This window comes from Oryctolagus cuniculus, chromosome 8 (genome assembly GCF_964237555.1).
Source record: "Oryctolagus cuniculus chromosome 8, mOryCun1.1, whole genome shotgun sequence".
Taxonomy (NCBI): domain Eukaryota; kingdom Metazoa; phylum Chordata; class Mammalia; order Lagomorpha; family Leporidae; genus Oryctolagus; species Oryctolagus cuniculus.
In genome coordinates this window covers 56,220,887-56,235,974 of record NC_091439.1, presented here as the reverse complement: position 1 = coordinate 56,235,974, position 15,088 = coordinate 56,220,887, and the positions used below count along the sequence as shown (strand labels likewise).

The following is a 15,088-nucleotide window of genomic DNA, read 5'->3' as shown; positions in this document are numbered from 1 at the left end:
TTAAACATGTGAAAGTGGCAGAAATTAACTCTAAAAATGAAATCACATCCTTGTGAAGGTATTCTTCTAAACATCAAATGACAAGGAAATAACTTTGATTCTTTGTTAAACTGTTGTCATGGAGCATGCCTTCTATGGAAGAATTAAAAAAAAAACTAAAAATATATTAAAAGGACATATCTGAATTTTTGTAATTCCAATCTGGAAACATCAAACAAAAAGCCAGAACCAAAATTTCTGAGTGCTATTGTAGAAGATGTAGCTTTCATATATGTTAATTATACCAAGTACTCATAAATTACTATATATGATACCATATGATTATCTGGAAACTCAGTAATGTAACATATCTTTTCTAAAATCATATTATTCCATGGAGCTCACAAGCTGAGCAGAACCTTCACAAAGTAGTATACGTGGTCCTCACACTGAAGTAAACATAGTAATCTTAGAATGGACTAATGCATACTAGAGATTGATTCAAAAACTGTACACTGAGAAAGTAAGGAATAATATACTTGCATTATGTTACCCAAATCGTTCTAGAATATTAAAAACAATTTTTCAAAATAGGAAGTTGGTTTCAAAGAAGTAACTGCAGCTAATGCAGTAGAAATGTCAGACTCATCAGTGAAAGATTTTATACAAAAAAATGTCTTTAACATTTTGAGGCTGTTTAAAAACATTTAAAACGTATCCCCAAGGTCATTCCTTGAGGTTTTCAAACTATGCTTTAGTCAGCAATTGTTTCAAAAGTTATGTAAGAAGTTTATGGGGACAGTATTGGCTCAAATATTCTAATAATATGATTTGCACTTTGCAGCAGTAATTATCAACAGGAAGGAGAAGCGCAACACATGTTAGAGAGATTATTATTAAATGAATGAATCACAAAAACAGTTGCCTACATGTTTGATTTATAGGAATGTTAAGATCCTAATTCTGGTCAAAATTTGATGGGATCTTAAGAATAAAATTAAAGTGTGAAGGTGAAGAGATACTGTAGACTTTAAAAAATTCACATGAATTCAACTGAAATGGCATTTACATTTATTTAAGGGGCATGAGAGGTTAGACAGTGGACTATGCAGTCCACATGGTAACTGCAAACATTAGCAATGCATGTACTTAATTTGTAATTCTAAAAATGTAATTGGTTGAACGGTTATATTTTTAAAAAAGCACTTAAAGAAAAACATATATTTTTAGTGTTCATTTTTTCCCATATTTTCCTACCATTTGGATGACTCTCACAATTACAGATCTATGAAGCCAAGACTGTCCGTGCAGTATTTACCTTTATCCCCGGAAGTCCAGGAAGCCCAGGAAGCCCTGGTTCACCCTACATAGGAAAATCACACAGCATTATAGAACGGTCTGTACTCAGTCACAGTATCTGGAGAAAAACATGGCAAAAGTTCCCAGCTGAATACTTTCTACATATGTCGATTTTTAGAAAACTGTCTAATTTCAAGACTTTGATGATATGCAGTTCAGTCAACTCTTGATTCAGTGATTCGTTGACTACTCTGCAGATTTTTCAGTTTTCCTTCTTTTACCAGTTTACTGTTCACTGGCATATCTATGAGAAGGTGAGAAGGGGGCTAACAGGAGAAGGAACTCCTCTGGTAAATGATTTGTTGGGGGAGATGGAGGGTATTTCCTGAGAAGAGGATCATATGTGCATTTTGGTAATGCATCCTATCCCAGGACTCTCTCATGTCAGATAATCAAGAGTTGGCTGTATGAACAGGTGGTCACATCAAAACACTATACACCATGAGTCTTGCTCACTTAAGAGTATAGTAAGATTTCTTTTCCATTCCTGAATGATGAGAAGATAAATAAATGGTTAAGATCATACTTAACTCCAGCCTGTATTTCTGACAATTGTTGAGCCTGGCCAATCCTGCTTAGCAGCTTAAGGCTAATGGTACCATGCAGCTGTTCCGAATACAGGTTTGAGATTAAGTGGTACATTTTGGGTGAGCACACTGGAGTCAGGCTAAACCTTCTCATTTTCACAGAATTGGCGACATTATTTTAAGTACAAAGTATAGTGACAAAAGGTTACATTGCTTAGCAAATTTCCTGAATTCCACAAAGAGGCATAAAGGAATCACAGGAGAAAATGAAAGTTCATCTTGCGTTGGATTGATATGGCCATTGTGTGTAGAAATAACACTTGAAGGTAAGAGTCACATCATTTCTTGATGGTCAAAGGAACAACTACGCAAAAAGATAGAGTAGCATCAAACAAAAATAAGGTGGCAGAAGGAGGCACTTCTAATCTAAATGCTTTAACAATCCTCACTGTAAGGAGAATCTACTAAACACAACCAGACATCCCATTTTTAATATTATTACTTTCGAATTATGAGGAGCCATAATTTGCTCTGGTTATTATCACAAAATGACTACAGATACTACTTATTAAGCTGTGTGATTACACAAAAAAGGAAATACTCAATAACTTTCTCATTGGCAGAGGTCAAAGTTACTTCAGGAATGCAAAAGAAAGGGCTTGTATGCATATGCTACTGAAAATTCTTTTACTTTAAAAAAGTAAACAGATTGATGACAAATCCATAGCTTTGTATTGTTTTAGAAAAGTCTCCTAAAATCAATTTTGGAAACATCCTATTTGAAACATTTTTGGAAATACATAGGCTATAACAGTATCTTCCAAGAAGAACTCTCACCACACCTTTCCTTCCTACTAAATTAAAAGGATTATAGACTACTTTAAAGAAAGATACTTATATGTACATACATGTATTGACATATACCCTTGTTTCCTAACAATGAGAAAAGTGTATAAGAAATTATGGAATATTTTATAATACAGATTAAATATTTAAAGACTTTGAGATTTTGGCTTTTCCCTATATCACGTGTGTGTGTGTGGGGGGGGGTAAGTTATAAATTTGTAATTTGTAATCTTAGATTTTGTAAATTTGAACTTTCCAAATGTATGTTCACTTAATGTCATAGCTTATATAATGAAAGATTAGAATATATTTAATGCTGGTCTTTGTGAAATATCTCTTAACATTTTGGGAAGACATTTCTTCCTATATAAAGTAAATTCTCCATACCAGGAAAGCTTATCTTCCTAAGAGATAAGTTCTCAGTAAACCTCTCTGTTCTTGCCTATTCCTTGATTCAGGAGTTTCTCTGAGTTGAGTTCTTGGACTGCACAGCCAGAGATAAGATATGGGTGATAATTAAGAACTGATTTGTTGTCAGAGAATACTTTCCTGAGCAGATAAATTACTATGGATACATTCAACTTTTTATTTTTGTTCCTTTCCAGTCATTCTTCCCTCTCCATTATAGAAGACCCTCAACTCAGGACTCTGCTTATCACTGCACATCTCTTTTACAATGCTCTGGACTTCTCCACAGAATTTGACCTTGAGGGTGTCTTCTTTTGGAGGGTCAGGCAATTTTAATCCTTTGAAAATAACATATATATTTTTAAAAGTTGTGGAAATATTAGGAAGGAAGACTTATGTGATAAAACAAAATATGTATATGTCTACAAACTCACTCTACAAGCCTTTATACACACTCCAACTCACATATCAATCACATACTCTACTGGTGAGACTATAAAAGAAAAAAATTCCAATGAAATAATTCCTACATTATGAAACTGCTCTAGACATTAGACTTTTATATGGCAAAAGAACGCACAGTATAAAGCTAATCCGTGGGGCTTTTTGCCGTGTTATGATATTCTGCACTTGCTGCAAAATTTCCCTAACACAAGAGCTTATGTGGCAAGGAGTGCACAGGACAGTTCTGCAACAGTGACAAAGAATGCCATAGAAGAGCTCTTAAATTGATCTTCTGCTCAGTTCAGTTCACATGGTTCTAAGAAAGCAGCAAGCATGGAAATACTTTGCTTTCAAATAAATGTGGGGGTAAATATTGCCAAAGAAGGCAAAGGAAATATTGTGGGAAGATTGTGTCAAAGCAAATAAGTAGGCTCAAATATTAAGGAAAAAGATGTTGCTCATTTCAGGGCACACATTCGTTCAGATGAGCTGTAAGCTTTTAACATATCTACCTGTTCTCTCAGTATTATTTAAAATTTATTTTTAATGAACTACAAAGAAAACTCTATGCCTACAAATGCAAGCCTGTAAGCTTTCATGAATGTAAGTTATATTTCCAAAAAAATTATAAGGCAATGTTTTATTTATTTTTTAAGTTTTTATTTTTATTTATTTGACAGATAGAGTTAGACAGTGAGAGAGAGAGAGGCAGAGAGAAAGGTCTTCCTTCCGTTGGTTCACTCCCCAAATGGCTGCTACGGCCAGCACTGAGCCGATCCGAAGCCAGGAGCCAGGTGCTTCTTCCTGGTCTCCCATGCGGGTGCAGGGGCCCAAGCACTTGGGCCATCCTCCACTGCCCTCCCGGGCCACAGCAGAGAGCTGGACTGGAAGAGGAGCAACCGGGACTAGAACCTGGCGCCCATATGGGATGCCGGCGCCGCAGGCAGAGGATTAACCAAGTGAGCCATGGTGCTGGCCTGACAATTTTTTATTAAGCAATTGAAAATAAACTTGGATCTTCCATTCTAAAAACAGTAGATCCTATATAAGCGTAAGCAGATTTGTTTTAGTTTGTGTTTTAGAGACATGACAGTCTTGCAGACTTTTCTTTAAATAGCAAATCCTAACTTTTGGAAGTAGTTTAAACATAGCCTCTAAAACTAAGGGAACTAAAATTAGACATCTGAGAAAGTGAGTCGCTTTTGTAAGCCAAAGCAGACAATGGATCTGTGACTATATCATTAATTCCAAATTTCTTAAATAAAGAATCACAGAACTTCTTAGGAACTAAATAGTGAAAATTACAGAGTTCTGCTTGTTCACTGGAAAAGTCTCAACATTTTCTGAAACTGAGCCTGATGAATCATCACCCTTAGATCTTTAAGAGAAAAGTCAGTCCTTAAACTAGAGAAATGTTGAAATAATCTAAAAGATCTTCTAAAAATTGCTTCCATCTTAAATATTTATAACAAAGCTCTCTCAAACAACTTTAAGAATGTGTGAACATTACTTCACTAGGTCTTAAGTTTCCAAATGATGGCAATGGTATTTATTCTCTCTTCCCCGTTCTGCTAATAAAGCAAATTCTATCTATTCTTATGTTTTATTAAGACATTAGCTACTTTTATCCAAAGGTAGACACAATACTAAGAGATTTAATTTAATAAGGAATTCACATTTACCTGTGGCTCCAATACATCTGTTATCTAAAATCTGGTTGCACTGGACATTGATACCCAGATGCTTGATGATAAAGTTGACCAACATTTGTTTCCTGTCTCAGACTCAAATGAGAATATGAGTGTAAGTGTATTTACTGAATGCTCTCCAAATTGTTGTTGGAGTGGAACATAAATGATAAAAACATTTAATGTATCCATGGACTGGTTAAAGTTCTATGGCTGATATCTCTAACTAAAATTTAGATTATTAACAAATTTAGTTTGTATAACATTCATGGCATAGACAGATATGATTCACATAGAGATTAGAAGGGAAGCATTGGCAATGAATGGAAAAGGAATATAACTTTTAAAGAACTATCAGTCTCTATCAAGGCAGTTTAGCAAATACATGTCTTCTCATGAAAGTTAGAAACATGCAGATTACCTTCAAGCATGCAAGATAAGTTGTTGGCATTCCAACTCAACTGATCTTTGTTAGTTTCAAACAGCTGAGTATATGCAGACTTTAGTTCATAAAGCATCCTTTTACATGGACATTGTGTGTTTTCACATTTTGCTATGGTCAGCATCAAGACCTTTTAAAATGCAAAACAACCAATAACACTGGGTAGGCAAAGCATGAAAAACTGCATCAATTTGCAATAATTGGCTTCAGATTACACAGTGGGCAGCAGACACAAAACTATGAATATGATATAGCACAAACACCACCCCAGAGAAAGAGATGTTACCTTTTGCCCTGGACGACCAGATTCTCCAGGTTCTCCCTGGCCAAAGAAAACCAAAGATGAAAAGGGTAGTCTTACAAGAATTTCCAAAACCTTGAGGTCCCTGGACACTTCCACAGAGATGGCTCAGCCTGCCTCTTGATCACATGCAGTTTATTCTGTTATTCTACATCTTATTAGTTGCAAAGAATTTTTTGTTGTTATGAATATGCTAAGAGATCACATGTAAGTCCATTTTCCATGAGAACTAAATGGAAAAGGAAGAGAAGGCAGGACCTTTCATTTAAGCCTTCAGAAGATTTTTCATAGGTACTCCCTGTTAGGTTTAGAAATTGATCATTGCAGAACAGCAACAGACTTACAACCATCAAAGCTGGCACATGGGAAGATAATGCAGGGGCTGATAAAAATAACCTGTGACTCCTGGGGTCCAAACACTTGCAAGGTTATAGTTACCTTGATTCCTGCAGCAGATGATCCAGGGTCACCCTAAGACAAAACCCATGAGAGGTTATACCACAAGTTATGAGAACAGGAAACATTATTACACATACCCAGGGAGGCATTGCCAACTTGAACACTCAAAGGGACCCTGTGACTAATGGGTCTTTCTCTGCTCCATACCACTTTATTCCAATCTCAGCTGTTAAGAAGTCAACAACTTCCAAGGGAAACAAGATATTTTTTTAAACACCCTTTTATATTGCATGCCAAATGTCTATGAACTCATTCCTTGAAGTAAATATAAATCCATAAACATGAATCTCTTCCCTTGATTCAGTGCTAAACCCTGCATTCTTGCATCATAAAGTTACAATGGAGGGATCTGGAGCTTTCGGTTTTCTGTATTTCTGGAATTTATTAATGTCACTGGCTATCATTTACTGGGAGTTCCTTGAACCTTCTGGTCTTCAGAAAGTCAAAGTTCAACAGATGAAGTTGCCGGGTTAATGATGCTGGGTTGGAGAAAGCCACGCGGTGGATCTGTTTGTTTTCCTTGAAAAGTGCTGTCACGGTTATGACTGGCATGGGATTCCCAGTTTTACACTTTTTTTTTTCACTGTAACATGGTCACCAGGAAGTCACAGGATGATGGATGACTTGTGGGTGATGGGGACATATGGAAGCTCTGAGCGAAAGTCTCGAGACAGAATCTGTTTTTTTCCAAGGCACTGCATTCCACCCAGATTTCATGAGTATGTTTCTAAAACAATTATCTGCTGATAGGGATGAGTAGACTGAAGAATAAGGGGGGACCTGGGAATGTGGCTTCTTTCTGAAATGAGGCCAGCACAACGCCTAGATTTCGAAGCCCCTGCTAGCCCTCTCTGTCTCATGAGCAGGAAAAGAAAAGGAGAAAATGTGGTCATTTGAGACTGTCAAGAAGACAGAAACAGCCACAGGAGGAAGGCACCTATGGGGATTTCCTCAGCTGTTGCATCTGCACAAATGCTCAAGGCGCTCTGGGGGTCTATTTCCTTGTTCTAGATTCCAGAAGCTGCTCATCAATCTTTCAGAGACAGACCAAAGGCCTCAGGTCTCTGTGCGTGGAGCACTTACTCCCCTGCTCCTGCCACGCCTCTTCCCTTTCCCATGACTGGCACCTTCCCTTTCTTCAGGTCTCAGCTTAAGTGGCTTTGCTTCAGAGAATCCCTCACAGACCAGCACAGACACATGGCCCCTGGCACACACATCTTACTGTGGCTTCACGATTGAATCACGTCTGGTGTCACTCACTTTGTCATGACCTATTTCTGTTTTCTGCCCATTCATCACTTGACCATCCACTCTCAGCTACATAGGAACTGATTCTGCATCTACTGTTATTCAGTGCTTGGCCCATGGCGTTGCTCAAGACATAAATGGTGGACAAATGAAAAATCTCAAAAACATTTTTGTTAAACAATTCAGTAGTCAAACATAAAAATTTAAAACCTGGAGAAAGGGAAAAAAATGACATTTAGAAAGAGGAGGAAATGGTAAGTTAGTTCATTGAGGAAAGACACATAAATTATATGTGAATTTTTTTTTTACATCTGTAATTGTTATTACCTAAGGAAAAGTTAGAAGGTCACTAAGTATAAAGAAGATGAAGACTCCAAATACTGCCTTATAGAACAACACTGATTTCCCTTCCCAGTCATTAGCATTCAGCTAAGTTCTAAATGGGAAATGAAATAAATATAACTACTTTTTTTCAATTTCTACTACTAGTGTAAGTCCAAACACTATCAAAATCAGTGAACCAGATTTGCCATATTTTGTATAAGGACATTGAATTCATGAAAGTAATTTTGATTTTGCAAAGTTCCTTATTTCATCTCATCTATACCTTGCAAAATTCCCATAGGATATGAGAGACACTAGCATTTTCATTTAATAGATGAGGAAACTGGAGCAGCTAGAAGTTAAATGAATTTGAGCCTTCCTAAATGCTATTGCTGTGTTTTTTTTGTTTGTTTGTTTGTTTTGTTTTTTAGATTTATTTCTTTATTTGAACGTCAGAGGTACACAGAGAGAGAAGGAGAGGCAGAGAGAGAAAGGTCTTCCATCCACTGGTTCACTTCCCAATTGGCTGCAATGGCCAGAGCTGTGCTGATCTGAAGCCAGGAGCCAGGAGCTTTTTCTTGGTCTCCCACATGGGTGCAGGGGCCCAAGGACTTGGGTCATTTCTACTGCTTTCCTAGGCCATAGCAGAGAGCTGGATCAGAAGTGGAGCAGCTGGGTTTCAAACTGGTGCCCATAAGGGATGCCAGCACTGCAGGCAGCGGCTTAACCCACTATGTCACAGCACTGGCCTCTAATATGTTCTTCTTATTAGAATAAGAAAAGAATTGTTGGCTCATTTCATTTTGACAGCAGGACATAAAGGCTAGTAAACTTGTAAAGAAAAGGAAGTTGCTTGTATTAACTGTAAACTTTTTGTATTTTAATAAAAAGTGGTTAGATAACCCACTAGAGGAGAATAAAGACAAGACTAATTTCATTTCTCAGAGAAAGCAGGTAGAAAGAAAGGAACAGTTTCCTGAAAGGCTAATTTATTTGTGGAAATTTGAGCAGTTTCATTTGATGGACAACTAAGAGCTATATTGAAATTCTATTTTTTCAAGATTTAGAACTGTGAAATCCCAAGGAATTTTTATGACTTTTAAGTGGCAAGGCAACTGCTGGAAGATGTTCACAAATTAAACATTTAAAAGCATAATGCTGCAAGTAGTGGATATGAAACTGTGTGTGTTTAATCCCCCTTCCCATCTCCCAAGTGAAAATGAACATAGGATTAAAGTAGGGAAGAAAGAACCCAACTATGTCTTTAAAGTATGATCTCAGCTTCCTAAGTCAGTTGATTTGGAAACAAAAATCTCCTCAGGGTAAGTTACAGATGAAGAAATCCTGTGGGTAGATTCTTGAGATAAATGACTTTGACCTTACTATTTTTTATTCAAGCACAGTTTTGATCTTTGTGAATATTTTCAGACACAATACACACTTAGTAGATAGCACGTGTGTGTTAATAAGACACGTGTGCATATGTGAAGTGAATGTGGTCTCTGAATTCTATAATTCATTAATTCAATAAATATTTATGGAGCACCAATTATTTCCTAGGTGTGTTCTGGGTACAGAGATGTTGGGAGTCAGGCAGACAACAATGAACAGTGCAGTTACAATCTCTGCCCCTATCCTGTACTTACAATAGTCACTTACTAATACATATAATACAGAATTTTTATAGATTGAAAGCATGAAAGGGGCTTCCTTTTTTTTTTCAAATCTGGAATAGGAAGAAACTGTCATATTTGGGAAATTCTGTGTCACTGTGTATACTTAGAAGTGACAACACGCTTAATGCATACAGAAAAACAGTCTCCCATTACATAAAAATTAGAAAAATGTCTAAATAAAACAAATTTAAAAGTTGTTCATTCAACAAATATTTATTATATTCTAATTATGTGCCAGGAACTTAGATTAGTGCTGGGAACAGTCTAGCATCTTACTTTGGTGAATTTACTTATTTATTTTTTCAGTGAGCAGGACATTCAATTAAACAAGGAAGTGGATTACCAAGAGCACTACATCTGGAGAAGGTGACTTATCTCATCCAAAGGTGATCGAAATGTTGCCCCAGGGAATTGACTTATATATTAAAGATGCAGTGGATTGAAGAATCAATGACGTTAGAAAGCATAGAAGTGAAGGTGAGGAGTCTGGGAGAGAAGGACCGACAGCAAAGGTGTTCAAACCATGCGAATCAAGTGTGCTAAGTGACAGTAGGCCTGTCATTGATTGGAGTGGGAGCAGCCACTGGGACAGGCCCTCAGGTGTGTTTTGAAGAACACACAGTTTGGTGGCTCCAAGTGTGGGTGTCTTCTGAAAAGGTTCTGAGGATGCAAATCAAAGACGCTGTGTAGATGCACAGCAAGAACACAGCATATTCATGGGAATCGAAAGTGGGGAAGTCAAGAAGGAAGACACAGATAAGAAAGGGAAAATGGAGCCACTGTATCAGCAGATAAAACTGTGGCCTGGTCAAACTACTTAGTATTGCATAAACGCCCACTTTGAAGGGAGGTGGGGAAGAAACAGATCAGAGATTCATTTCTACATTGTTCATAGGATTAACCTTCCAAAGGGTAGAACGTAACCTTTCTAAACATGACTGAAATGAGTCTTTGGCATGTTATGCTTAAGCCTACCGTGCACTGTGGTTGTTGGCCACAGAGAAAACCCAGCCTCGTGGTTTTTACAGTTCCACAGCATTTCCAGACAACCAGTCTGGAAAGGCTTAGATTGCTTTACCATCCAAAGGCACTGAATTGGATCAAAAGAGGAAAAATCCTATTAAAATGCATCAATGACGTAATTTACTACATCAATGGCAGAAAAGAAGCATTTAAAAAAATTTTACGTCTCAAACTTGGTAAATGATGAATGAGTTTCACATACTGAACACAAAGGAGAGGAGAAGAGTGTTTCCAACATGCTGGAAACAAATTATATGACAGAAGCAGGAAATGTTTAAAAAACACATCAAAAATTATATTCCAATTACAGCATTCTTGGGATGAATGCTACAGGTCAGATTACATATTATACACATTACAAAGTCCTATTTACAGTCCCCTGTTTAGACCCATTTATAGTTTATAGAAATGATTTCCGTTTTAACTGAAGAATTTTTGGTACTTAATTTTAGCTAATAGAACTTTCTGATAAAAAAGAAAAACAACCAATTTAATTAATTTCAATTTCCAAGTGCTAAGAAAAGTTAATTTTACTGAAAGTTTACTACATGTTAGTATGGTAAATGATTTGCATTAATGTATAAAAAAAAGTAAAATATTCATTTGAGATGACCTTGGTCTTTTCAAAGCAAAAAGCAGCTTTACTATTGTAAAGTTAAATTTAAAAAATGTGTGATTAAAGAAACATTTATTGGCCTAAGTTCCCCAAATGACACTTTAAAAGTACATCTTCTAAAGCATAACATTCTCCATGTAAATCCACATAGGTATAGTTCAAACTTGGTGTAAATTTTATATTTTCAATGGAAGAACTTGGCCTCTGTGTAGAATAATTCCTTTCTTCTAAGCAGAGGTTGGCAACCTTGGCCAAACTCAGGTGGCTGACTGCAAGGTCTGTGAGCTAACAATGATTCTTTAAAATTTTAAATGCTTAAAAAATCAAAATAATCATAATAGTTCATGACATGAAAATCACATAAAATTAAAATTTTTGCATCCAGAAATCAAGTTTGGAATACAGCCACACTCATTTGTTTATGTGTTGTCTACACTTACTTTCATGCTACAACAGTAGAGTTGAATGGTTGTGACAGAGACCATATGGCTCACAAAACCTAAAACATTTATTTTCTGGCCCTTTACAGAAAAAAATTGGCTCACCTTTACTTTTAAATAAAAACAATGGATTTAAATTCAACATCAAAGTTTACGAATCTAGGGTTTCAGATTTTGACTTCAAGAGTAGCCAGGGCATATTACTGGTCTCACTCATACTCACATATTCATGTCATATTTGATGGCAGCATGACACTTAGATATGGCAGGTGAATAAAAAGGCTGTACAGCAGTGGTACCCGTACTGGGGTGATTGTGTTCCCCAGGAACTATGTGCAATGTCTAGAGACATGTTTGGTTGTCACAAATGAGGAGGTGATACTGGCATTCAGTGGGTAGAGCCAACAACAATGCCAAACATCCAACAGCTCTCACAGTAAAGAATTTTATAGCTCAAAATATCAATAGAGCTGGGGTTGAGTCTATAAGGGTGGAAGTCCACTTTATTCCTCAAATACAAACACAACTGCCACTTGGTGACACTAATTCATACCTACCACCCATGCCATATTTGTATGAATATTTATGAGAATAACAATAACGTTCTTTTTGTCAGTATGTTTTTATGACTAACTGGTACCCATCTGTACTATAATAATTTTCAAAGTGCAACAGCCTTATTCTCCACTGTAAGCTTAAATGAATAATTATTGTTTTCATCACTGTTACATAGCTTGATCTAGATTAAAATTTATCTGGGTCTATTCTATAATTAATTTCTTAAAAGAACTTTTTCTTAATTCTTAACACATAGCATAAGTGGCATAAAATATCTTTCCTGTGTCACAGATATCTGCAAAGTATGAATCCAAGTATAAACCACAAGACCATTGTAATATAAATGCTAATTATTGATAAAATACCCAGATTTAGTGCATTTAAAGTTGAAGAAAAGTTTCAAGACTGCATTAAAGGTTTACTCCAGTGACAGTAACCTATCAACTCTTAGATCTCACCCCATTCCTCTGACATGTTCTCTCCTGAAACTGGGGCAAACCCAGTCACTTTAGGAACACTGTTTTTAGATCTCTGTGTACAAAGTAATGTCCCATTTACACTTGGATATGTGATTTCATTACTAGAAATGTAGCTATTCATTTTCTAGAATGTTTGACATTCCATTCTACTTCGAAAATATTTAAATTTGTGCTCAGGAGTTTGTATAATCATCTTCTACAAATCAAATACTAAAGCTTTGATAATCTTGGAACATTATCTCTGGCCTTGTCATATTAATCTACTCTTTCTCAATCACCTCTCTGTAAATTTCTCATTTTCATAAAGAAGAAACAACATTTCTTGTTCACACACATACTCTTTCGTATTTCACAAAACCATACCTTTTCGCCTGTATCACCTTTGGGGCCATTCTCTCCAGCATCTCCCTGAGAAGAAACAAAAGCAATAAACATAAAATATATTTGTGATGTGAAACAAAGAGTCATTTTCATTATCTGAAGCTTTATTTCATAAACACAATATATTAAGATTGATGGCAAATGTTCTACATAGCTGATGGATTCTTACTTGACCAGTTGGCTGATATCAATAAAATAAATTTTATTGCAATGAACATGCTGAACACTTTGAAACTATTCTACTTCATTAACAGAAAGCAGTAATTTGCTTTCCAATACCTTTTTTTGGACACATAAGGCCTCCTAATGCTCTCTTTTCTTCTCTGCTCCAAGCTCCACTTGAACAATGACTCTCTCCTGACAGTTGCCATGCCACCTCTCTGTCCTTTGCACTGTTTTGTAACACCTGGACCCCTACCCTCTCTTTTCTCTTCTACTGCACAGATCCTACCCTGTCTTTAAACCCATCTCAAATATCACAGCCTCCATGTACATGATGAGGCCCTCAAAACCTGTGAAGTGAGTATTTATCTGGGCTTACAATGGTTTGCACTTGTGAAAGGAATGCTTTATGTTTTATTAGAAAACATGTTTTTAATCATAGTAAAATGAATTTGGAGATTTTCTCCTTCCTTTGTTATTTTTGTGACTTCCAATGCCTATTTCCTCACTGACATCTCCTTTCTATCTATAAGACAATGTGTTAGAATGAAAAGCCTCATTTATTGTCCAGGCTTTGCTTGCTTAAATTCTGAATTCTTCTAAGTTTTACAGCACAACAGGGTGGAAAAATGTCATGGACTCTGGGGCAAAGGAGATCAAGTCCAGTTCCAGCACCCACTGGGCAAATGAGATTCTCTCTGCATCAAGTTACTCATCTGTAATGCAAGTTGAGAGAGACTGTATGTAATTATAAGCAGTAAGTAGCATACTGTGTGTAAAGCAACTAGGACAGTGTCTGGAATATCATCAGCTGGCACTGACAGCTGGTAGCCATAATGATGCATTGCTGTTCATGGAGTTCCCAGGCTGGAAAGGACTTCTCTTTAGCTTTCTAAGAGTCACTTGTATTTTTTTTTTTTTTAAGATTTATGTTATTTATTTTGAAAAGCAGAGTCACACAGAGAGAGAAAGAGAGGTCTTCCATCTGATGGTTCACTCCCCAAATGGCTGCAACGGCCGGGGCTGGGCCAAGCCAAAGCCAGGAACCAGGAGCTTCTTTTGGGTCTCCCAAGTGGGTACAGGTGCTCAAGTACTTGTGCTATTTTCTGCTGTTTTCCCAGGAGCATTAGCAGGGAGCTAGATTGGAAGTGGAGCAACCAGGACTTGAATCGGTGCCCATATGGGACACTGGTGCTACAGGTGGAGGATTACCCTGCTATGCCACAGCAATGGCCCCAAGAGTCATTTTTCTATCATTTTAAAAGTCCCTTAATATAAGAGATCAACTATTAATAACGGCTTCTTGAGAGGGAGAGGACAAGGGGTGGAATAGGGAGACTTTTTATTTTTCCCTGTATTTTTCTTTCATTGTTTCAAATTAGCATGACTCTAAATTGCTTAGGCATTTGTCTATGGTTGACTGATAGACCACTGCAAGAAACAAGGGCCACAGACATTTTATCTGATGAGCCGCTGGGATGGTGAGGACATTGCTCCTTTTCCTGCTTTAATTTCAACACAAGTCATGCAATGACTAATTAATTTCAAGTTAATTACCATGAACATACTGGATGCCAAACAAACATACCAATGATCTATTATGAGAGATCCTTGCTGGGTGGTTTATTTGTACTTTTTAAAAATTTTATTTAAAAATCTATTAAAAAACAAAGCAAACCTCCCTAGTGGGAGAGCTGGCTCAGAGCAACTGTGAAGCAGAGAGTCTGA

The 15,088-nt window shown here is 36.7% G+C and overlaps 1 protein-coding gene across 3 annotated transcripts in view; it reads right to left on the bottom strand.

Annotated features, from left to right (window-relative positions):
- Positions 1–15,088, bottom strand: part of COL25A1 (collagen type XXV alpha 1 chain) — a 530,060-nt gene that overhangs the window by 71,120 nt on the left and 443,852 nt on the right. For all 3 annotated transcript variants that reach the window (XM_070047775.1, XM_070047774.1, XM_017347366.3), the window contains exons 15-18: positions 13,181–13,225; positions 6,433–6,465; positions 5,980–6,015; positions 1,298–1,342 (exon numbers count right to left, since the gene is read on the bottom strand). In XM_070047775.1, coding sequence (XP_069903876.1) covers positions 1,298–1,342; positions 5,980–6,015; positions 6,433–6,465; positions 13,181–13,225 — 159 coding nt within the window. The remainder of the gene's footprint in view (positions 1–1,297; positions 1,343–5,979; positions 6,016–6,432; positions 6,466–13,180; positions 13,226–15,088) is intronic.